At 44.2% G+C, this 23,087-nt stretch overlaps 4 protein-coding genes across 5 annotated transcripts; 2 read left to right on the top strand and 2 right to left on the bottom strand.

The window, feature by feature from the left end:
* Positions 1-6,458: 6,458 nt before the first annotated feature.
* Cftr (CF transmembrane conductance regulator) lies at positions 6,459-14,885 on the top strand. 2 transcript variants are annotated; one of them, XM_020955308.2, is made up of 8 exons: positions 6,459-6,667; positions 9,709-9,939; positions 10,003-10,134; positions 10,195-10,370; positions 10,433-12,246; positions 12,302-13,184; positions 13,244-13,940; positions 14,008-14,885. In XM_020955308.2, the coding sequence occupies exons 2-8, from the start codon at positions 9,755-9,757 to the stop codon at positions 14,306-14,308; spliced, it is 4,188 nt and encodes a 1,395-aa protein (XP_020810967.2). In that variant the 5' UTR covers positions 6,459-6,667; positions 9,709-9,754; the 3' UTR covers positions 14,309-14,885. The 2 variants fall into 2 exon arrangements, with proteins under 2 accessions (XP_020810967.2, XP_020810976.2); XM_020955317.2 differs by having other exon boundaries at positions 6,461-6,550.
* On the bottom strand, positions 14,805-20,514 carry ana1 (anastral spindle 1). The gene is made up of 4 exons (XM_020955296.2): positions 20,248-20,514; positions 18,587-20,190; positions 18,339-18,462; positions 14,805-18,278 (listed from the first exon to the last, which is right to left on the bottom strand). Exons 1-4 carry the CDS (start codon positions 20,365-20,367, stop codon positions 15,000-15,002), a joined length of 5,127 nt encoding a protein of 1,708 aa, XP_020810955.2. The 5' UTR covers positions 20,368-20,514; the 3' UTR covers positions 14,805-14,999.
* Positions 20,498-21,203, top strand: LOC110184486 (iron-sulfur cluster assembly 2 homolog, mitochondrial). Its single transcript, XM_020953043.2, has 2 exons — positions 20,498-20,704; positions 20,760-21,203. Exons 1-2 carry the CDS (start codon positions 20,661-20,663, stop codon positions 21,133-21,135), a joined length of 420 nt encoding a protein of 139 aa, XP_020808702.1. The 5' UTR covers positions 20,498-20,660; the 3' UTR covers positions 21,136-21,203.
* LOC110184480 (uncharacterized) lies at positions 21,159-22,981 on the bottom strand. Its single transcript, XM_020953031.2, has 5 exons — positions 22,754-22,981; positions 22,294-22,677; positions 22,053-22,232; positions 21,468-21,989; positions 21,159-21,408 (listed from the first exon to the last, which is right to left on the bottom strand). Exons 1-5 carry the CDS (start codon positions 22,829-22,831, stop codon positions 21,319-21,321), a joined length of 1,254 nt encoding a protein of 417 aa, XP_020808690.2. The 5' UTR covers positions 22,832-22,981; the 3' UTR covers positions 21,159-21,318.
* Between the last annotated feature and the right edge of the window lie 106 nt (positions 22,982-23,087).

Below are 23,087 nucleotides of genomic sequence, written 5' to 3'. Positions count from 1 at the left end.
GTCAAAGCTGCCCCCCCGTTTGAGTGAAAGCTCCGTTGCCACAGCAGCCAGCAGGGTCACAAGATTGTTGGCGCCATGGTTGCGCCCCAGGATGATGGCCTGGGCACAGGGGCACTAGACAACAAGGTTGAGTCCACTTTGTAAAGGACCTCCTTTGTCGTACTGTTAATTAGAATATTAATGATCAATTAGAGCATACCAGGAGTGTGGCAGAGCCAGTGGCTTTTGTTCATTTCCAGAACGTAATTGGATCGACAACTAGAAATGATTAATTATGAAACAACAAGTTGTACAAATAGCAAAGCCTTTGATTACACAAAAACTTTACTTGAAGTTTGTACTATAATTGGGTAGTATTTTAGTACAAAATGTAGGTTTTGAAAGAGGAAATTTCTGTCTAGGAATTACAATTACTTAGTTTTTGTGTGGTTAAAATACCTGCTGCTCAGTGTAATTGGTATGACTTTCGTCCTTCGTCCTGGGTTAAGTGTCAATTGTTGTTGTAAGCCGCCTGCTTTTCTTTTCTAGCTGACTCACTTGCAAATGAGATAAAATCTAGGCTGTGTTGAGTAATTAGCGAAACAGTTTGACAGCCACTGCCGCATGACGCACACGGGCGTAATAATACCCGGCCAACGTGTGCAGTCATGAGTAAGGATTAAGGATTTACCACCATTTGTTTTTCTTTGTTTTGTTTATTATTGTTACTATTATTATTTTGTTGCTACGTCCTTCTGACTATTTCATAAATATTAAATGATTGGCTGGCGTACCACATGGCGTATGTGTAATAATCATGGCATATGCATTTTTAATGCTTCGATGTGAAATCGAAATCGAAAAAGTAAACAAATTGAAAAGAGAAAGGGAAACTGCACCGCGAAAAAGCGCAAATCAAAAGCAAACAAAGGTCTGTCCTGGAAAGGGCCTCTGTACTTGAAACATGGCCTTCAACAGTCGCCCACTCACGAGCACCGCCCCCTTTTGCACACAGCCAGATGTGCACATTGTCTGGCTGCAGGACACGCAGGGAAGCAGCAGAAGAACTCGAGCGAAGGACGAAGGCAGCCTGCAGGCAAATGGAGCCAGGGGATATATGTGTGTATATCCCCGTGTCCCTGTCACATCTTTCAACCGGAGAAAATTTATATGGAAATGGAGATGTAAGTAAATCCACCCAAAATTAAGCATCCTTTGGGAGTTTTTAATGCATGACAGTTCATCCATTTCTCATTTAGCGTATCAAAGTCCTATATCTATAAGTAATAAATTTAACTTTATTTAAATTCTCTTCTCTATTTTCTCCTTGTGTACATATGATTGTAATCAAGTACGGATCAGCGGAAGTTACTCTCCCTTCCGGTGATGCATACACAGTCTCAATTAATGAGACAATGAAACCTCTGGGAAATTTCGAGCATTTTCCCAGGCCATATCCTTCATCGTTTTGAATGTAGAAACACGTGTTCACCATGTGCTTTCATTTAATTGCCACATAAATATTTGATTCAACCGGCTTTGATTTCCCTCAAAATTCTTGTGTGTGTGTATGTGTTGAGGTTTTTCAACTTTGAACCCCACCACACTGCAGTGCCTTGGGGCGAGTCCGGTGGTAGTAAAACTTTCCCCTACCCAAAAACGTGTCATAAAACTTAATTCAAAACTAAACTGTGACAATTCCCGGGTTCGTAATCGAGGTCACACAATGCCGATGACGGCGCCTTGACTTTATTGAACGAACAATGTAAACAAATTGGGAATATTCTTCTCTCTCTCTCTGTTTGGCTTTTCCGTGTAGCATCGCCTCGACTATTGCAAGAAAATTGCGTCACATAGCCTTTGATTTATGGAGTGGCTTCAGTCAAGCGAAGCGGGGAAAATTGAGGCAGGAAAGGAAGGCCAAAGTAGACCTGACCCAAAGATGGCACCTTTGATGTATGCCAGCAGGTCAAGCAGTAGATATACACCGCAAGACATTAAAGAAACTAAATGCAAACTTAAAATAAATCACATTGATTCTCTATACATTACAGATAATAAATAAATAATTGTCTTAGGAATTTGAAAATATAATTTATATACATTTTCCTCTGTGCATAGTAAGCAACATTGATTGCAGGAAAATGTGTTAGATATATTGAAGCAAATGCTAAATGAGGTCAGAATTGAATTAGAGTCAAGGGGTGTTTCAAGGCTTCGCAGCCAAGTAATTCAATCAGGAATACTCAACTTTAATGGCACATTGCTGATTTTCTCTTGCTTTGCATTCAAGAGATTTCCAGATAAAATTCTAATCACTCGTGCAGAACCCAACCAAACACGTTTCAGCCATTTTTACTTATTTTAAGGTAAATTTCTTTACAAAAGCCAAATGTTTGGGACACTTCCCAGAGGCCTTTAAGCGTGCCTTGGCCTGGCATGTCAAACTTTTCCTTTGACTATGTTTGGTTAGCCAAAAAATATCCTTAGCCAGGTTGTTATATGCAGATGATGTTAACGTAAAGCGGCCTCAGGGATACATAGAAAATAACTGGCAATAGGGAGCAAAGTCGGGAGAAGGCTGCAAATGAAAGTTTCGCCGCCCATTAAATTATCCTTCGCACATTCAGGGCATGTCCTGGCACATGTCCTTCTCTCTCTATCGTTCCATTATTGGGGCTTTAATGTAAGCATTATCGGTGACATCGGGCAACTGACCCCCACAACTGAGTATCTACAGTAAGTACAATGGGAATGCGGTTTTGCCTTATGAATTATACACCAGTTTGCCACTATTTTTTTTCTGTAGTTATTGCTACCAAATGCCGAGGGTCCTCGGACCTAATACCAAAATGAAGAAACACGCACGGAAGCCGTTGATTGCGGCAATAAAAAGAAAACAAAGAAAGGAAGCCTCCCAAAAAAAAGGGAGCCGATTATTAATGAGGTTTAGTTTGGGGCCAAAGGATACAATGTGAAGGATTCTTTAAGGAAAAACTCAGCTATGGTAGGGTAAAATACTATTTCCTTTTGAAAATTTCGTATTCATGATTACATCGGACTTGGGACAGGAGTATTCTTGAAGGACCCAAGGCTTCTAAAAAGAAGTGATTTAAATAATTAATATAGTGATTTTAGCTTATAATCCAAGTACCTATACTAACTAACACTTTAACCAATTTAAGTTTCAACATGTTTTCCTATCTCTCTAATTAAAATATTTCCTCTTTCCACGGATGTTGGAATATAATTGTAGTTTACACATGCATAACCATTCTCCCCAGAGGTTCCACTTGGCAGGAGGAAACAACTTAACTTAAACGAAAATCCTCAACTTTTTCATGACGCGCCTGACTGGTTGTCACCAGCTGCAAGGATCTCTGTGCGTGCGGCTAACCACAACCACTAAACCCCGAGCCGCCTTAATGTGTCCACATTTTAATTACCCTTGATGTCGAGTGCGAAAGGCTGCCACCGAAAAATAAAGGATAAAGAGCAGCCACAATACCAACAATAACAAGGGAGGAACAAAAATGTTGAAGGCTTCATGGAAGCGCTCGCTGGCTTTCATAAATATTTCAAATGCCTGCCGAGGCCCCCTAGACCGTCCCTCTCTCAGTCCCTCTGTCCCCCATTTCATCTGACAGCTCTTTCTGTCACTTGACACTGCGTTTTTTGTACATATTTTTTTTTTGCTTCTTTTGGGCCTGGGACAACGCTGCGTATGTGTAATTTACATGCGTCAAGTTGAAGGTGCATGAATGAACCGATGGGAGTGCCTCTAGAGTTGCGATAAGAGCCAAACCTTTTCGCAGGTGGACATTGGGGAAGTCGCCATTAGGACTTTTGCATTTTTAATGCCGCACACAGGAAAAAAATATACAATAATGTTAATATATAGATGTATTAAGGACAAATTGGTTTGAGTACTCTAAATTTAAGCCTTAAAAGGTTTTAAGCATTTTGGAACAAAGAAACAAAGTAATATTTTAATTTAAGGATTTTTGAATGTTTGTTTTAGTTATTTGTTTTGTTTATTTAATGTATACACTTTACTTTTTTTTCTTTAAAAACAAATGAAATTTACACACTCTTGATTTACGACTTAATCTGAAATCTGAACTAAAACTGGCACAGGAAATCAAAGATTTCGCATTTTATTGTCTTGATTTTATTACTTTTAATAAACTTTGCAATAAGGACTTTACTGTGGTTTAAAGTGTTTCGCTGTAAGTCAGAAAGAAGCCTTCTTTTGGCCCTTTTTCTCTGTGCAACCTGAACTTTTGCCCAGTTTGGGAGCCACTTGCCTTGCGTTAAACAATGTCAATGGGTTGCCAAAAATAAAATTCAATTGTACGGCCTCTTTGTAGTTCCGTTTGCTTTCTTTTATTTCGTTTTAGTTTTGTTTTTTGGCCCGGCTCTCAAGTCGCAATATTGATTCGTATAAGTCGCGCGCGAATTTCCTTTCGCAGGACTAAGAAAAACACTGCCGACCGAGTTTTCACATTTTCCGTGTAATGCTTACCGTTGTACGCGAGTCGCACAACTGAAAATGCGGTAACTGAAGGCGAAATTCTATTGCCTCCGCAATATCACTCATACGCAGTGTTTGACCTACATCCTGGCAGAGAGCGGAGAGAGATAGAGAGGAAGTGAGTGCAAGAGAGAGCTTTCGGTTGGAGCACATCGGCTAGACCTTTGTTTACGTTCTCAGCTATTTTTGGCGCCAAAATAGAACAACTGTTGCAGTGCGTGTTTACACAGCTGAAACAGGGGGACGAGGGTGTCCTTAGTGCGTGAATACATAGATGTGTGGGTGTGTGTTAGTGTATGATTTTTTCAGCTGAGAAAATAAAGAGTTTTATGAGTATTCAAATGCTTGGGTTATTTTGGTATATTTATGTTTATTTATTAAAAAATAATTAAATTAATTCATAATTCAAGATTTTGTTTAATTTTAAGGTAGACTATATTTTACTGAGTTTGTTTACTTGACATGAAAGCTTTCTTATTCTACATCTTATGTGCTTTGGCTCTCTCACCTTCTGACTCACTCTCTCCCAGTTTTTGGCGACTTACCCTACTCAATCCCAGCTTGTGTTTAAATTGAGTTTTGCTGATGCTTGAACAGCGATATGAACTTAAACAAACACATTTAGGATATTTACAAAATAATAAAGTGGAAGCACTTGGCTTAGCTGGATTTTATCAGTTTACAAAAAGACTGTCAGGATTTAAAATACATTTAAAAACATATTTAATGTAAATATGGATAATAATTTGCTATTTAAAACGAAAGTCACAATTAATGAATAAAATTAGGCTATTCAATAAAGCTCAGAGTTAATTATGGGACTTAAATATTTAATTTCAAAAGTCTTAAACGATAATAAATAAGAACTCTCATTATACCTCTGAAGGTTATTATAATTTTAGTCACAAGCTTGTAATGCTGTGAAGGAGTCATTTCCGACCCTATAAATAGTATATATTCTTGGTCAGCATCAACAGGGGAATCTTTCTAGCTTATTTCGGCAGAAAATCAAAATTTTTCAAAATTTTCCATTTTTCTAAAAAGTGAAAGTGTTAAAATTGTCGAGAATTAATACAATTTTTAATTTTAAAGTGAGTAAGCAGATTTATTAACCTAATGAAAACTAGCATAGTGACGCTTTCCGAATTGAAATTAATGCATTTTTGACTTAGTAAGGAGATTATTAAACTTTGATTTGTCGAAAAAAATTTCATATAAAAATATCGAAAAATATGAGCATATATATTAAACTTAGTTATAATCTATATCCAGATTCAGATTTGAAGTTTCCAGATTTAAAATAAAATACTGTACATTAAGTTATTTCTAAAAATATTTTTTTGTTGTTTAGTGTCAAAGAGAGCCTGTAAATAAAAAGCACTGCTCTCCCTTAAACTCTCGCAGCAGAAGCCCGCCCGGTCTCCCCAGAAGTAGTCTCTCATTTGTGCTTATGCCAGGCAGCCCCACTGTTCCTCTCACTCTTGTTTTTGGGAGCAAGTAACAGTGGTCAATAATTTATTATTTTTTGGTAAATTTAAAAGAGGCTTGTCCTATTCTATAAATTATATACTTACACTTGCACTTATCTACTACTTAGTTACTACTTACATTTACTGTTAACAGCAGTATTAGCCACGGTGAACCTACAAAAACTAGTTCTAAAGATTTGGGTATATCAGTTAATATATGGGAATAATTTTAACTTAAATTACCAAGTTCATATTCAGTTGAAAATTTGATGACAAAATGTACTGAGAAAAAATATTACTCATACGCAGTGTTGATTATTTTTTATCCGTTGGATTTTAAGAGCTTAATACCCAATTAAAGTCAATAAATATTATTTTTAAACCCAAAAACAATATTTATTCCAGTTTGAGCTCATGATTCCACTGTACCCCTGAGATTTCACGCATTACTTGGTCGCTCATTCCCCAACCGGTGCTCATTCGCGCTCCAACTTTTGAAGCAGGCAGACGTGCGTCGCATCCGCTTCCGATTTTTGCCGCTATCGTCGGGTCGTTGGTCCGCCTCTGTGTGAGTGTGTGTATTTGTGCTCCATAGTTTTCGTATTCATTCTGCACGTGCTGACCGCCGCGACATAGTCGAGTGGCACTGGAATTGACAGTGGTAGCGGAATTAATTAATGCTCAGGTAGGGCCAGTAGGTCCCAATCAAATGATTAGTTCTTGTTGTGAATAAGAATATTGGGAGCTGAAAACATTCGCGTAATATGTGGCGTAAAATTATCTATACGTACAGTTGCTATGTGTTTGTGCCTGAAGCCTCGGCGCTCTTTGTTTTTGGTTGGGCTCGGTGCTGTTATGTCGCTGCTGGTGCTGCTGCAATTCTCCCTTCGTCTTTACGTCATTAACCGTTATTAAATTTAGTTTCTGCCATTGTATGCAGATGTGTGGAATATATATGTATATTTTTTTCAAGAAAATCTGCATGGGAAGCATGTGGAATGCCGGTTTTTCCACCAAAAACAGCAGCAACATTTTAAGCACCTTAGCGACGACCGGCGGCCAACAACAACCACTTGTTAGTCCGTGGGGTCGCCAATACCGTTTTACCGAATGCCCCAGTGCTTGGCTTTGTGTGTGTATGTGTGTGTTCATACAGTGGAACATTAGTGAATCGATTAACGAGAGGAGAAAAATGTAAATTACAAAAATGTACTGATTAATTCGATACTCTTTTAATAGATAATTTTAGTCAGATGCAGTGAAGGAGTCATTTCCGACCCTATAAATCATATATATTATTGATCAGCATGAACAGCTGAATTGATTTAGCTATCTTAGGTTAAAAAACATTATTTTGAAATTTTCAAATTTTTATAAGGGGTTACATCGTTAAAATTGTCAAAAATTGGCAACAAAAATGTTAATTTTTTTAATTTCCAAAATAATTGTGCAGATTTGTTAATCTAATAAAAACTAACATAGAAACGTTTTCCGAATTGAAATTAATGCATTTTTAACTGAGTTATGACCTATTTTCACTGCACTGGATTTCCAAAGTTAGTTTGCATTCTATTTCCGGTTCTTTTGTTATTATTTTTTTATTGTTTAATGTATTGTTCAGTAACCAAAAATATTATTTGGGAACTTAAAATTCTATAGGTTTCACTGTACCTGCTGCTGCGATGCCGGTAAAGAAAAGTGTATTAATACATTTTTTTGTACAATCTGTTGCCGCAATTGTAAAAACAAAAGTTATCTTTATGCCGGTGTGCGCCCGTCTGTGTTTATTTTGTGTGTTTATAACATTTGATTTTGTTTAAAAAATGCTTGAAATGCAAAACGTATAATTTCCACTAATCGGAACATTCCCTAACCAAGTGTAATAACATTTGATGTGCCTGCTTTTTAAGCTTTAACCGCAGATAACAAACTTAGATAAAAAATGTAGGCCATTTTCAGCTGATAAAAACTTTAATAATAGCTGAAATTGTATATGTTGAGTATTATCAATTGCCTTAATCGGAAAGCGGAGATCTATAAGCTTCGAGAACTCTACCATTATGTATCTTTTTACGTAAATTCATTGGCAACGTCACAATTATTCAATTCCATTGCCTGCGCCCAGGCAATTAAGATCCATTAATTCGAGGAAGGGGCGAGGCGTTGTAAATGTGCTCTGTAAACGTTTAACGATATTACTTCACATTGAGCAACTGTGGAACGCTTTACTTCACATAAAAGTTCAGTCTCTGAAGTTTGAAACTTCTCACGGGAAAGTTTTAATGTGAAAAGTGCAATTTCCGTTTAGGGGTAAAGTGGGTCATCATATTTTACCCTGCTTGATGACCCTCAAATACAGTGTAGATGTTTAAAAGAATAAAATTGATGAAGGGTATCTAAGATTGTATCTGAAATTAAACTTTGCTTAATATATCCATTTTCTTTAAATAGTTGTTTTTATATGACAATTTTATTAACATATCACAGTTTAAATATACTCATAACTAAGCCAAAAATGCATTAATTTTGATTCGGAAAGCTTCCCTATTGGACAAATAAATCTGCATACCAAATTTAAGATTTTAAAAATTTAAAATTTTTTAACTATTTTTGTTAATTTTTATGATGTAACCCCTTATAAAAATGTGAAATTTTGAAATAATTGAAAACAATTTATTTTTTCACCGGACATGTCTAGATCGATTTGGCTGTTGATTCTGATCAATAATATATATGATTTATAGGATCGGAAATGACTTCTTTACTGTGTTTCAAGCTTCTAATCAAAATGATAATACCCTGTAGGGCTAGAGAAATACGTGTCCAGACACACGTTCGTTTGACTTATCTGAGAAGGTCTCTGGACTTTTGCTTACCAATTAATAAACATTATGATTATTGTCATCTGAGAGGATGTGCCGGTGCCAGTGTCGTGTGCGACTCCAAATGCTTTTTGATTTACGTTCATTGTGGCGTATGCTATCAGTTACAGACAAGTAAATAGCAAGGCGTTAAGCTAATGACCGATATCGTGTGATTGACCGTGGGTTATGCTGGGCAAAGTTCAAGCTAGACTTTTATGGGGTTCCTAATAGAAGTTTCTTTTTATTTTTGAGCTAACATATCTACCTAAAACAGGTTTATATGGCTTTGGCTTTCACTTTTAACTGCCTGCGATTAGTTTTTATTTCCTTAAACTCTCGTTACCAGCCGCACGTCTCTCTTATCATTTAAAAAAAGACTCTTAATTATGGGGGTTGCCTAAGAATTTGACAAACTTTTATTTATAGTTGTTTCTATTTTATAAATTTTGTACTCCATTGTAATTTATAAAAATATAACGCTTGGCTACCATTGGTCCAGTTGCATTATTGGTCAAGGTTTTTACTGATAAGGAAGTAGTAGCTACTACTAGGCTAGTCACGATGAGGCACAATCATTCCTTCCTATCATTCCAGTACAGTATGTATTATTAAATAAAAATCGAATATTATAGATACACATAAATGAATTGAAAACCAAATGGAACACAATGGTTACCACAATAGAAGATCAAATGAATCTTTCTCCATTTTTAATCTGTCAAAATACAATAAAATACACAATATTCTCTTACAAAACAATGTCCACTGTACATATTACCCAGACAAAACAAATAATCTTATCTATAAGTCTACGAATACGGAGGTATTTTTTAACATGAGTTTACTTCGCCGGCGATCACAGGTTGTGGAAGGCTCCAATCGAGAAGTGATCTCCTCCGCATGTCAGCATGGATAGTAGCACTAAGCCAACGCGCAAGAATCCGCGCCAGAATGCAAATATTATCTCGCAATTGATATTTGCCTGGGCCATACCTTTGCTCTACCGTGGATCTCGAAGGGGCTTGAATACGGATGATCTGACGGAGTGCCTCAAGGAAGATCAGTCCGAACAACTGGGCGATTGTTTAGAGGAGTAAGTATTTTTGAAATACATGTTTATTTGACTGATAAATCTAATCAATTGATTATTTTTTAGACAATGGTTTAAGGAGCTGGAACGTTCGCATCGGAAGAAAAAGAATCCTCATCTTAGGAATGCACTATTCCGTTGCTTTCTAGGACCAACCATAGTAAATGGTCTCATTTGCCTGATCTACATAGTAATCAAGTGAGTATGATTTGTAATTATATCTGTCTTACCTAACTAAATTTCAATTCTGTTCTTTAGAACGCTGATACCAGCTGTTCTGGCCCAGTTGTTGATCCAATTTCAAAAGAATCCTTTAATGAAAGGGGCTAGCGAAATGGATAATAGTGATTGGTCGCTTAACCGGACTGCTCGCTCTATAGGAAACTATGTGATAGCCCGGGCTGTGGCCGATGCCAGTGGCTCACTAAATGATAGTAAGTCTATATAGAATATTTAAATTATTTATATTATTTTATTTTTAATTATTATTTTACAGCCTACTCCCCCAATTCGCTGGAGAAGGGAGGTCCCTTAAAGGAGCCTTTACAGCCGGTATCTGATGGGATGGCATCAAAGCCCAATATCCTAGATCAGATGGTTAATTATGTATGGAATGATACCTATGCTCTGGGTACTATCCTGGTTACCTCCACCCTGTTCTGCTGCTTCCTGCTGCATCACGTTGATCTCCGTCAGCGATTGATGGGCGCCCGTATGCGTATTGCTTGCTGTTCGTTGATCTATCGGAAAACCCTTCGTCTGTCGATGAAAACAGCTGGACAGACGCCAGCTGGTTACCTTATCAACCTTCTCTCCAATGACGTTAATCGTCTGGACTATGGTTTCATATTCATGCATTGGATTTGGATTATGCCACTGCAGGCGGTGCTCACATGCTACCTGATTTGGTTGAAGATCGGGATCCCAGCGCTGGTGGGAGTAATTGGATTGCTGCTGAAAACTGTGCCCGTACAGACGGCCTTGAGCAAGGTCACCTCAGTGCTGCGAATGCGGATTGCAGAGCGAACGGACGCCAGGGTGGGCATCATGAATGAGCTGGTGCAGGGCATCCAGGTGATAAAGATGTACGCCTGGGAGCGACCCTTCCAGGCGGTGGTAGCTGAGGCTCGTCGCCGTGAAATCAAGCAGATCCGCTATGCATCCTACCTGCGAGGCTTCTACCTCAGCACCATGGTGTTCACAGAGCGTTCCACCCTCTACATCACCCTGGCGGCAGCTGCTTTGTTGGGTCAGAAAATCACGGCCGACTTTGTCTTCTCCGCAGCCAGTTACTATAACATCCTGCAATTGGTGGCGGCTATCTGGTATCCTCTGGCTGTGAGCTTTGGAGCAGAAGCCTTGGTATCCTTGCGTCGTGTTCAGGTTTTCCTTTTGCTGGATAGTCGTGAGGAGCGGACACATGGACTGACACACAAGCGAGAGCAGGAGGCTGGCGATAGTAGAGCTGTAACCATCAAGGATATCAATGCAAGCTGGGATAATGAGAAGCCACAGAGGACACTGCAGAGCATTAATCTGCAAATCGAAAAGGGTCAACTGTGCGCGGTGATTGGACCCGTCGGTGCTGGCAAGAGTTCCATACTCCAGTTGATCCTCGGCGAGCTGCCTGTCATCGATGGTGGGGTTGTGATCCAAGGCGATCTCTCCTATGCAGCCCAGGAACCTTGGCTTTTCACTGGATCGGTGCGGAATAATATCCTGTTTGGTGAGGAGTATGAGAAGAAACGCTACCAGGAGGTGACTCGGTGCTGCGCCCTGACCACAGACTTCCAGCAGTTGCCTAGTGGCGATAAAACCATTGTCGGTGAGCGTGGAGCCTCCTTATCTGGAGGTCAACGAGCCCGGATCAGCTTGGCTCGAGCTGTTTATAAACCTGCGTCGATTTATCTACTCGATGATCCGCTAAGTGCCGTGGATGCCCACGTGGGAAGGCATCTGTTTGATGAGGTAATCGGACCCCGTGGACGACTAGCTCAACAGAAGGCCACCCGGATCCTGGTGACCCATCAGATACACTTCCTGTCCGAGGCCGACTTGATTGTGATTGTAGATCAGGGAAGGATTTTACGGCAGGGCACTTACCAGGAACTGCTCAACAGTGATCTGGATTTTGCCAAATTGCTGGAGCGGCCCAAGGAGGAGGAAGAAGCGGACAATAGTCGCCAAAAGACATCGTTCAGCGGCATTTCAGTGGAGAGCGATGACGAGGATATACCTTTTATTGATGGGGAAAAGGATGGGTATCAGCAGTTGAGGAAACGAAGCAGCTCGGTTCATGGCAGCAAGTCGGTGAGTTGGTAGTTAAATCCTTCATTTGTAAACATTTAATAAACATTCTCTTTAGTTGGACAGTTCGCACCTGGATGAGGAAGTGGATGAGGAGGCTCTGGCCGAGGCCCAAGCCTCGGGTGGAATACAACCACGTGTGTGGTACGAGTACTTCCATGCGGGCAGCACCCTGATCAGCTTCAGCTTTATGGTATTCGTGATGATCATGTCACAGGTGGTGTGCAGCAGCTCGGACTTCTTTGCCAACATCTGGACGCAGCAGGAGCACCAAAGGTCGCAGGGCAAGGCCACCAGCTTTACGACCTTTGAGTGCCTGTACATTTACGGAGCCTTGATCATCGCCGTGGTCATCATGACCACCTTCCGTGGCTTCCTGTTTTTCAAGATCTGCATGCATGCCTCCAAGGTGCTGCATGATCGAATGTTTGCCTGCATCCTGCATGCCACCATGAGATTCTTTGACACCACTCCCTCGGGACGGATTCTGAATCGTTTCTCCAAGGACATGGGTGCCATCGATGAGCTTCTACCCAGAGCCATGATGGACTTTATACAGATCGCTCTGGTGATGTTCGGTATTCTGATTGTGATTAGCATAGTGAATCCGGTTTTGATTGCGGCCATGTTGGTGGTGGGACTGGTGGATGTGCTCATCCTATTGCTGTACCTGCGTCCCTCTCAGGATCTGAAACGCCTGGAGGGCATCTGCCGGAGTCCGGTATTCTCCCACCTGAGTGCTTCGCTCTCTGGTCTGGCCATTATCCGATCTCGGCAGCTGCAAGAGGTAGTGGCCAAGGAGTTTGACCTGCTGCAGGATGTGCACAGCAGTGTCTGGCAGCTAACCATGGCGGCCAATACGGCATTGGGCTTATGGCTGGACTGCGTCAGTTGCGTCTTCCTCACCTCGGTCACATTCAGCTTTATCGTGGGCAACGAATGTAAGTCTGATCTTGTGTCTAAGGTAATCTCCTAACCCGTTTCCTTGATACCCTTTTAGCTACCTACAGCGGAAACGTGGGTCTGGCTATCTCCCAGGCCATGATCCTGACCGGCATGGTGCAATATGGTGTACGCCAGGTAGCCGAGTCCTTGCAGCAGATGACCAGCGTGGAACGTGTGCTCCAGTACACCGAACTGGAGCAGGAGCAGGCTCTAAGTGAAAAGATACCATCGCAGCAGTGGCCCACCCATGGTCAGGTGGAATTCCGGAACATGAGCTGTCGCTACGATCCGAATGGTTCGCCGGTGCTGAAGAACTTAAATCTCACCATAGAGGCAGGCTGGAAGGTGGGCATTGTGGGTCGCACAGGTGCCGGCAAGTCATCCCTGATTGGAGCCTTGTTCCGGTTGGCTCACATCGAGGGTGAGATACTTATCGATGGCGTGGAGACGGGAACCATTGCATTGGAGGTACTGCGTACTCGCATCTCCATTATACCTCAAGATCCGGTGCTCTTCTCGGCCACCATTCGTTACAATCTGGATCCCTTCGAGCGGTATACTGATGCCGAACTTTGGAGCGCACTGGAGGATGTGGAGCTGCGGGGCGCCATTCCCGGACTGGATTTTATGGTCACGGAGCGGGGCAGCAACTTTAGTGTGGGCCAGCGGCAATTGCTGTGCTTGGCGAGGGCAATCCTGCGGAACAACAAGGTCCTTGTGCTGGACGAAGCCACGGCCAATGTGGATCCACAGTGAGTGTATAAGATGGTAGCTTCAGAGATTCAGAGAGGTATTAGAATAACCTTTCTTATTTTTTAGAACCGATGCACTGATCCAGCGCACCATTCGCATCAAGTTCCAGCAATGCACGGTCCTCACGGTGGCACACAGACTGCATACAGTCATGGACTCGGATAGGATAATTGTGATGGATGCTGGCGTGGCTGTTGAGTTTGATGTGCCGCATTTGCTGCTGAAGAAATCGCGTGGATACCTCCGGCAAATGGTGGAGGCCACCGGTGCAGAGGCGGATGCCCTGAAAAAGGTTGCAAGTGACAGTCACAAGCGCATGCAGAGACTGAGAGATGAACGCGATCGTGCCGCGGAGAATGAGGAGTAGGCAGTGGGGGCGTCTTACCGGGATTTGCATTTACCCAAAGCTGGTGCTTTATATGGCTCAAGGTGGTAGCTCCCAAGAGCAAAGACCATTTGTCCAAACAAATGCCGTACCAAAATGAATTTCCTCTACTCACACAACACACACAGATTATGTTATAGCTGTTTAATGTACTTAGCTTAGTTAAGTTTGTAAACGAAAAGTCTTAATGTGCTGCCTTATACGTATTGTACTTATGTATAGATATAATCTCTACAACAGGAACTGCAGTGAGCTTTTGCATACAAAAACCTCTTGTAGATCCCCAGTGAAAAGTTCGCCAACTGAGAACATGACAAAACGGAGATACTTAAAGAACAAGACCCGATCCTTCAAGGATATTTATATTTTCTATCTTACTCACTAGCTAGTTTCTCACAACATACTATATATTTTGTATATATAATCTGTATAATAAACCACAAACTGTGAAAATTGTACTTGAAACTCTAGTTAGAAATTTGAATTGATAATTGCCGAGTTTATTAAAATATAAATAATTGTCATACAAAAGGAATGATAAATATAAAACTTAAACAAAGTACATAGTATTATTACTTGTTTTGGGTACATAATTGCAAAGTTTATTAAAATAGAAATAATTGTTTATACAATTCAATAATACAATTTAAAATCCAAACATAATTTTTCCTGATCATTTACGTGGTGACTTTCGATGAGCTTCTTTACCGCCAGACATCATTTGATTTGGGGATGGGTTGTGTTTTGTACTTTGCTTACTTTGTTGCTCGTAGGGAATGGGTGGAGTGCCATCCGGATAATTGACCAGGGAGAGGCGGCTCTCCCCGGAAAAAAGTGCCGTGCCCGTGCTCTGAATGGAACCGGATTTATTTGGCAATGAAATGAAGGAGCCAACGGGAGTGGAAGTCTTTTGTCTGTCGTTGGTGGCTCCAGTGGCATTGCTCACGGCCACGGCTGGGTTTAGATTCGTGGTGTTTGGCGAGAAAGAGTGGAGGACAGACTTCAGGAAGTGTCGTCTAAGAGATTCGTCTGAACTCTCTCCTTCACTGGTCTGCCCACTATGCCTGATCAGTTCCCGGGCCAGAAATTGCCGTAAATTCAGAGATTTCCCCAGTTGACTGGCATCTTGCATGCCGGACTCATCGTGGGACCGGTGATGGTTACCCTCACCGGCCCTGGAGCGACGAGGCATCCGTTCTGGCGATGTGCTGGCAGTGCTGGTCTGCATACCACCCAACCGATTCCTTCTATTTTGGACTGGGGCATGCCAGTGCGGATCCCTCTGGTCCAAATCGGAAGAGTAATTGCTTCCGGTTAGGTAATCAATGCCGCTCTCATTGGGAGGCTCGTTGACGGTGGGAGCCACGCTTTCGCGCCGCGTGCTACTGGCCACCTCTTGGGCCGTCAGTGTGACCTCAGACATAATGCCGCGACGAAAGGAGCTCCGTAGAATCCTTCGCTGGCGCAGTTCTTGCTCCACATCCAGGGAATCGGATGAGTCGAGGCTAGCACTGTCTATTAGCGCCCTTTCATCGGCCGGCTGCTGCTCAACTAGCTTCTGTAAGTATTCTCTACGTTTGGGAAACTCACGAATTTTATAATTAACCACCCGTAACTGACGGATCAGTTCTGCCGTTTCCATGGTCTCCTGTTCCTGGTCCTCACCCACCTCCATGTGATGGTTGGTGGTGGTAATGTTATGCAGGTAGGCATTAATGGTGGGAAACTCACGGTAATCAGCGCCGACACGCTGATGAACCACTTCTACAAGATCGTTGAAATCGCGCTGCAGCTGCTGGCTCTCATTAGCTCCCACCGTGGACAAGTCCAGATGCAATTCCTTGGCATACTGCTCGAAGTTAGGAAATGGCCTGGGCACCGGTGTAGCGGCCACAATGTGTGATTGGCCCGGAGTCTCCACTTCCGTAATAGTGGATAGTTCGTGGCCCAAGTCATCCTCGTCCAACTGGGGACTATAACGCCGGATGGTAGCTGGAGGTGCTTTAGTCCGATTCCGCAATGTATTGTTGGAGGAGCCTAGCAAAACGGGCTCTGTCTCCACGTTTACATGCCCTTGAGCCGTAAGGGGGCGCGAGTCCGCAATGCCACTATCCCTGCTGGCAGCCGTGGGCTTGTTCTTCTGGAGAGGCAGACCCTCCGAGAGGGAAGCCGTCTGGGAATCGCTGCGTTCAGATTGGGTTCTGCTTCTGGGCTGCTCGTGCTGCTTCTGGCCAGTTGGTAGCTCAAAGTACTCCGTAGACTGGCGCTCGCCATCACTGTTCGATGTGAGTGTGACTTCCACCAGACGCTGCTTCTCCTCGCGCACCTTAGTGATCAGGTCTGTCAGCTCGGCAATACGCGCGGTGCAATTCTCTGTTAACTCTTCGAAACGGTCCATTTGACGGGTCGATGAGGATGCACTGGTCGACTTTGTTTTCGATTTTTGCGTCACAGTGAATGTTTTGCCGTCAGAGGTCTGTTGCCCTACTCTGGTCACCATTTCTTGCTGGACTCGGGTCTCAGTTCTTTGCCTTCTGTCTTTGTCCACCTGGGGAGGCTGGGCTTTACGATTATCCTGGGGTATCACTCTTTTATTAACTTCTTGAAGCCTTTTACTTGCATCTGGCCTTTCTCTTTCCTTGAGTTTTCTGTTAGCTTCATCCTGGTTGGTCGCTAAACGCTTCTTCCAGATCTTATCAAAGTTCTGTATGCTTTTCTCTATGTCGTGGGCCTGCTGCTCCCTTTGTAATTGCTGCTGGCATCGTATGGAATCCTCAAGGTCGTTGACAAAGCTACGATTCTCGGCAATGAAGTTCTCGACCCGCTCCATGCGCTCAGCATTTACGATATCCGCATATTCCTTGTCCGGATCCGGGCATACATTACTTGATGTGTTGATGATCGATGGAGATGGTGTGGTTAGATCAGAGCTGCTCACAGCTACTTCGGCCATGTTCTCGGTTGTCATCGTTAGCAGACGATCGATGTAGTGAGCAATCAAGGGATGTAAAGGCGCCACTGCAGAACGTTCCCCTTCGGAGCCCCTGTTGGGATTGAAGCTTTTGTAGCTCACAGGCGGCAGACTGCGATAGGCGGTGGAGTTCGAATCAAACGAGTTCTGACGCTGATCCTGTGGCGCAATCTGCCTTCCGGTCGCGACCTGTGTTGTTCTCTCAGGTTGCTCTCTGGGTGTGTTGTCTGAGGTGCCCGTTGGAACTACCTTGCCGTTTACCATAGTTTCCACTTTGGCTTTAGGTTTTGATTTACCGCGCGGCACATATTGCTTCACGGTGCCGTCACTTTGCACTTTGATGATTATCTCCAGTGGCTTTTCCGACTTGGAGGCTGCTTTACCATTACCATCATCACTGGATTTCTTGTTCTGAACATCTTTGTAGAAATCTTTTAAGCGCTGATCAAGAATGGCTTCCTTTTGCTGCAGATCCGATTCCCGTTCGTTAAGCGACCTCGTTCTTTCCGCCAGAATATCCGCTCGCTCTTGACGTATGTTGTCAATCAACTTCTGGGCATTGTCACCCTTCGATTCGGCGTCCTCGCCCGCCTTCAGCTCATCCAGCAGGTGTTCGCGTATAGTTTCAATTCGATCCAGCAGACCCCGCAGTCTCATCGACTTTACGGAGTTGCTCTTTTGGGCCTTAATGTCGGACCTCAGCTGCTTGCTCTGATCGTCGGCATAATCGAGAAGGATGGAGCAGCAGCTCTCGGTGCTGTCCACGTAGTTTCGATTACCTCTAACTGGATATTCGCCTAAGTTAACCGCTTCCGAAACACTAACCTTTTTTCGCGCCGATGTAGTTGGGCCTGATTTGGTGCTGACTTCGGGACAGGTAATAATGGACGGACGCAGCAGCATTTGTTCCATGGCCTCGTTCATTTTCTGCTCTCGCCTGGCTGCCACATCCACATATCGATGACTAGCCGTAAAGTTGGCCTAATAAGTATTTGTTAATATTAGTTGAATGTCTTCAAGTCCCCTTCATAGTTCACTTACATCGCTCGGCAAGAGGTTCGGATCTTGCTGGGTCATGGCATCCAGTTTTTCCGTGAGCTCTGCGCAGTCTCGACGAATTTGCTCGCGCTCCAAGGCCTTCTGACCACGATCGTGGGTAATTTTTCTATATTGATGCGAAAAACAAGAGAAAATTAGAGAAATAAAATCGATGGGATAAGAGCAATATGATATGGCAATACCATCGCTGTTTTCTAGGGTATATATACTCTTCGAATCGAACAACTTACCTGAGTTTATCCAGCTCCTGCTCTCGTAGTTCTCTTAGTTGGTCCTCGATGCGGGCATGATCCATTGCGTTCAGCTGAGTGGGATCTTTCTCATTGCATTGCACAGACTGCGTTGGCGCCTCGTAGGTTCGATGGTATTTGTTGCTGTGATCATAGAACTGAACCCGTCCTCCCGACTGTACAGTCTTTGTTCCTTGCTGCACTGTTGTAGTGCTTGTAGAAACCGTGGACTGGGTGGTGATGCTCGGGGGTGCTGTCGTAGCGGGCACATGCACTGGCTGCTGGCCGTACATTGGATGAGGTGGCATGGGAAAGGGCATCGAGTATGGCACCGCGTAAGGTTGCATTGCTTGCGGATAAATATGAATATATGGCTGAGCTTGTGGCAGAGGATATGCCTGTGGCATCGGGGGGTTCGGCATGACAGGCATTTGTTGTGGTAAATTTGCTTGTTGGGGAATAGGTCGCAGGTTTCCAATTGGTTGCTGCGCTGGAACCGGCCTGGTCGGAGGCGCTGGATCCTTTATGGCGGTAGCCACTTTTAAAAGTGTGGCCTGTGTCTTTCCTTTTTGATTCCTCAAGATGCCCGGATCAATAACCTTGGCGGGAGGTGGATTCGTTTTTAAGCCACCTCGCTTGACTGGTTGTTGTTGTGCTTGGCGTGTTACTAAGCTAGATTTCTTGGGAGATCCTGCCGATTTGGTGGTCTTAGTAGATACTGCCTCCACTTGAATTATGGTTTTAGTAGGCGACCGTGGCAGTGATTTGGTGGGACTCGGTGGCACAGTTTCAGCCACCTCAGGTTCCGTCGGACGAATTGGTTCGGATCTAATACTTGTCATGGTCTCAGTGCGTCTGACCAAATCGGTGATCTGGGTGAACCTCGGCCGGCGCTGGCTCTCTGTCCTCTCTGGACTGACTTCCTTGTTGGGTCTCACCACATGGCTGAATTTGCGGTTGGTTTGCATGAACCGATCGTTGATCTCCAAGCCCTGATCATCGTTCACGGTTTCGGAAAGCGAATCATCCATGTCCACATCAAGTATTACCGGCGGAGTTTTCTGTAGCCGACTATTGCTTGTGGGACTTGTGCTTGTCAATATAGAGTCGTCCTCGGTTGATTCATCCTCATCGGTGAAGGCATCGCAACACCTATTGCGCTTGCTCTCATTGTTCCAACCGGGTTTTTCGGAACCACCGCGAAGACGATTCTCGTTGTTCTCGACCGGTATAGTCGGGGTTTGTGTGCCCGCCGTGGCTCGTCCCTCCGGATTAAGGTTCATTTCGGTCGTTGGCAGCAGCTTAACATTGTTGGCTTTGAGCTTTAACGACCTCGCCGCCTGCTTGCGGCACTTATTCATTTTTTCTTTTTTCTCCAGGCGCTGCTGTTCGATACGCTCATTCTCTTCCCTCGCTGCGCGGTGGGCGCCGCCCACTTGGAAAATGGCCGAGCGGTAGTCCTGGTGCTTTTTGGCCAAAACATGCTCACGCCAGGCGTCAACCTCCTTCTGTTTCGTTCGTTCCAGGATTTCAAGCTGTCGCTTCTTCTCGGCGGAGACTTTCTCGCGTATTGTCTTGGTCATATTGTTGGAGGCCACACGCACCTAGTCGGAAAATGGGTCACAGGGCTGCTGCGTAATTAATTCCGAACTCTGTCTTACCTGCTGCAAACGGGTTATGCGACGCTGACGCTCCAGATCTTTGCGCACCCGTTCCGGGTCGTCCAGCCTGCTGATGGGCTTCCGGCCGAACTTTCCGTTCACCTGGAACTGCAGAGCCATTTGCTCTTAATTTACTAACAATTATTACGGCAGCATGGGCATACACGAAACAAAAACAACTTTTGACTGGAAAATCAAGCAACTTCAAAAATTCCTCCAAAAACAAAGCGTGTTTAGTGTGACCAGAGCTACAATCAGAAAAATATACCTTTTTCAAAATATACCATTTTAAATACCAACTTTATCGATCAATATTAATGATTATCGAGAACAGCTGATGTTCGTTGTTTGGATTACGAGATTGTAAATAGAAATTTTGAAATTATATTTATTGGCTGTGAAATCGTTTGTTAATGGCTTTCCTACTGAGACAAGTGGCCAGGACGGGCCTGCAGAGGTAGTAGATCCTGAGAAAGCTATGCATCAACCCATAATATCTTTGATTTTCCAAGAAATCTTCTGGCGATGCGGTATGTCTCCGCTTCTGCGTCCGCAAATCCCGAGCTCAGTGTTCAGGTGAGCGAGAGCTGCCTGAAGCGTCTTCGTGAGATCTGCGTAGATGGATCTTTTCTGCGGGTGACCGTCGAAGGCGGAGGCTGCTCTGGGTTCCAGTACAAATTCGATTTGGACTCAAAACTCAACGATGATGATCGGGAGTTCGGCGAGGATAAGGCCAAGGTAGTGATAGACACCGTATCGCTGGAGTATTGCAGCGGAGCCACCGTCGACTACCACACTGAACTAATCCGTGCCGGATTCCGCATGGTAGCCAATCCGCTGGCGGAGCAGGGCTGCTCCTGCGGCTCCTCTTTCTCGATCAAGTTGTAAAGATAAGCTCCTGTTACTCAATGTTTAAACTTTAGAGAATTATTTAATACACATATAATGTTCAGTTATATACACGTCGAGGGCGGACAACAAGAAAACAGGCGGGGGCGGGCGTTCCCGGTTAGTTATTTTACAATAATATACAGTAAAGCAGCAGGGCGGGACTCGCTCCCCACTCCGCGCTCATTTGCAGGCTGCCAGTTGGTCGCTCAGGCTGATAACCTGCTCCGTTAGCACGCTGATCTGCTCCTCGTAGTTAATACGGGTCGTGGTCTGGGAGAAAATAAGGTATTACTATCCAAGTATACAAGATAGATATTTCGCAAACCCACCAACTCCTCTTCGAGCATTTGCAGGGCTCCGCCCAGGCTGGCCAGCTGTTCGTCCTTGGCCTTCAGTTCGTGCGTGGCATTCTCCAGGCAGTTCTGCAAGTGCTGTCCCTCCAACTCATAGGAGCGCAGTTTCGACTCCGCCTGCACCTTGAGCCGCAGCAGATCCTCAAACTTCTTGCTGAACACACTATAGATGAGCTGTTCCTTGGAGGGCGGCTCGGGGGGCTCCTGCAGGGAGTCACGCGCACGGTGGCTGCCCTTGGTTTCGAGCTCCACCGGCCGCACAGTTACGCCCGCCGCCGCCGTGCTGCAGCTGCACACGCTGAGATCCTGGCTAGGGTTCGAGACAAATGCCTGATGCAGCTTGGCCACCTCGAACTGGGCCCGCCAGTGAGCTGCCTCCTTTTCGAGTATAGCAATCCGATCATCCGAGGTAAGTTGTGCACTGTTCGGCTGCTGCTGGAGATTATGGAGTGGAGTATTATCGCTTCCTGTGGCGCTAAGGGCGTCTTCGCTGCCAAGCTGGAAGAAAACACCGCTAGTTAAATATAATGTAAATTATAAATCCTATCATTTGAGCCTTACCATGCTGGTTGCATCCACCAGCTTGCTAACAAGCTCGCTATTCCGGTGCTGCAGCGTTTCAACCTCCTTTCGCAGCCGCTTCTCGAGTTCGTTCTGGTCGCTTATCCGCTTTTCTAGCTTCTGTTCGAGTGCCGCAATTCGTTCCGTGTGCAGCACAAGGTCTCGCTGCTTGTCGTCAATCTGTGAGCGGTGAAGATTTAGCTCATCTTTCTTAATTATGCTGTTCAACTCTGTGGCTTACCAATGACGTCAGTTGGGCATTCTCCATGATTTTCTTCTGCAGCTCTTCGAAGATGAGCGCCTCTTGTGCGGCATTTGCCTCGCTAGCTGCATCTGCGTGGGCATCGCCGAGAGCTTCGGGGTGCCGGGAGCCGCTACCCAGCAATCCCCGCCTACCGCCCGCATCCTTTTTCTGGCGCTGCTCGTTGATTGAGATTTCTTGTTGCAGCTGCGACACGCGCGACTCTAGCTGCTTGTTACGGAAGCCCAGGGAGTCCACTTCCTGCTCCATGCGGCGCAGTGATGTGGCATACTGCTGCACCTGCTCCCGGAGGCCGCCCTCCTTCGCCTGCTCCTTGGCGTGCTCCTCCACCGCCCTCTTCAGCACCGTCGCCTTGGCACGCAGCTAATCAAAGCGGTTCAAAAGGAGATTAATTAGATTAATGGGCGTTAACTGTTGCTGCTTCGAGGGAACTTCATACCTTTGAGTATTCTGTGGCCAGCTTCTGATACTTGACCTCCGGCACGGTGGCCTCCATGACGACTGGTTTCTCTGCCATCCAGGCAGGCTGTCGGCCGTCGTCCGTTTTAGGCGCTGGTGTACTTTTTACGGTTTACTGCCCAATTGTTTTAAACAAAAAAGAGCATAAAAATATTTTTGCGTTGACCTACAGTGTGACCAACCATCCAGCCAAAAACTGTGAAGACATGCAAAGTAGCGATAGAAATGTTATCGAACATCTATCGAATTTGAATTTCGAATAGCTAATGTGCTGAAAATATTATTATTTTAAAAGACTAAAAAAATAAGCAATT

Source organism: Drosophila serrata, unplaced genomic scaffold (genome assembly GCF_035046125.1).
Source record: "Drosophila serrata isolate PLE 108 unplaced genomic scaffold, ASM3504612v1 contig_382, whole genome shotgun sequence".
Lineage (NCBI taxonomy): Eukaryota > Metazoa > Arthropoda > Insecta > Diptera > Drosophilidae > Drosophila > Drosophila serrata.
The sequence above is the reverse complement of the archived record's forward strand: the minus strand, read 5'-3'. Positions and strand labels throughout refer to the sequence as shown.

What these genes read in the sequence shown, in the direction of transcription:
- Cftr (XM_020955308.2), top strand. Translation starts at nt 9,755, where the DNA reads ATGGATAGTAGCACTAAGCCAACGCGCAAGAATCCGCGCCAGAATGCA. An exon ending in CTGATCTACATAGTAATCAA is followed by an intron (nt 10,135 to 10,194) that starts GTGAGTATGATT and finishes TCTGTTCTTTAG; the next exon opens with AACGCTGATACCAGCTGTTC. An exon ending in ACGGCCAATGTGGATCCACA is followed by an intron (nt 13,941 to 14,007) that starts GTGAGTGTATAA and finishes CTTATTTTTTAG; the next exon opens with AACCGATGCACTGATCCAGC.
- ana1 (XM_020955296.2), bottom strand. Translation starts at nt 20,367, where the DNA reads ATGGCTCTGCAGTTCCAGGTGAACGGAAAGTTCGGCCGGAAGCCCATC. An exon ending in GCATAACCCGTTTGCAGCAG is followed by an intron (nt 20,191 to 20,247) that starts GTAAGACAGAGT and finishes TTTTCCGACTAG; the next exon opens with GTGCGTGTGGCCTCCAACAA. An exon ending in CGAACCTCTTGCCGAGCGAT is followed by an intron (nt 18,279 to 18,338) that starts GTAAGTGAACTA and finishes AATACTTATTAG; the next exon opens with GCCAACTTTACGGCTAGTCA.
- LOC110184486 (XM_020953043.2), top strand. Translation starts at nt 20,661, where the DNA reads ATGGCTTTCCTACTGAGACAAGTGGCCAGGACGGGCCTGCAGAG. An exon ending in GCCAGGACGGGCCTGCAGAG is followed by an intron (nt 20,705 to 20,759) that starts GTAGTAGATCCT and finishes TGATTTTCCAAG; the next exon opens with AAATCTTCTGGCGATGCGGT.
- LOC110184480 (XM_020953031.2), bottom strand. Translation starts at nt 22,831, where the DNA reads ATGGCAGAGAAACCAGTCGTCATGGAGGCCACCGTGCCGGAGGTCAAG. An exon ending in ATGCCCAACTGACGTCATTG is followed by an intron (nt 22,233 to 22,293) that starts GTAAGCCACAGA and finishes CACCGCTCACAG; the next exon opens with ATTGACGACAAGCAGCGAGA. An exon ending in AAATGCTCGAAGAGGAGTTG is followed by an intron (nt 21,409 to 21,467) that starts GTGGGTTTGCGA and finishes ATTTTCTCCCAG; the next exon opens with ACCACGACCCGTATTAACTA.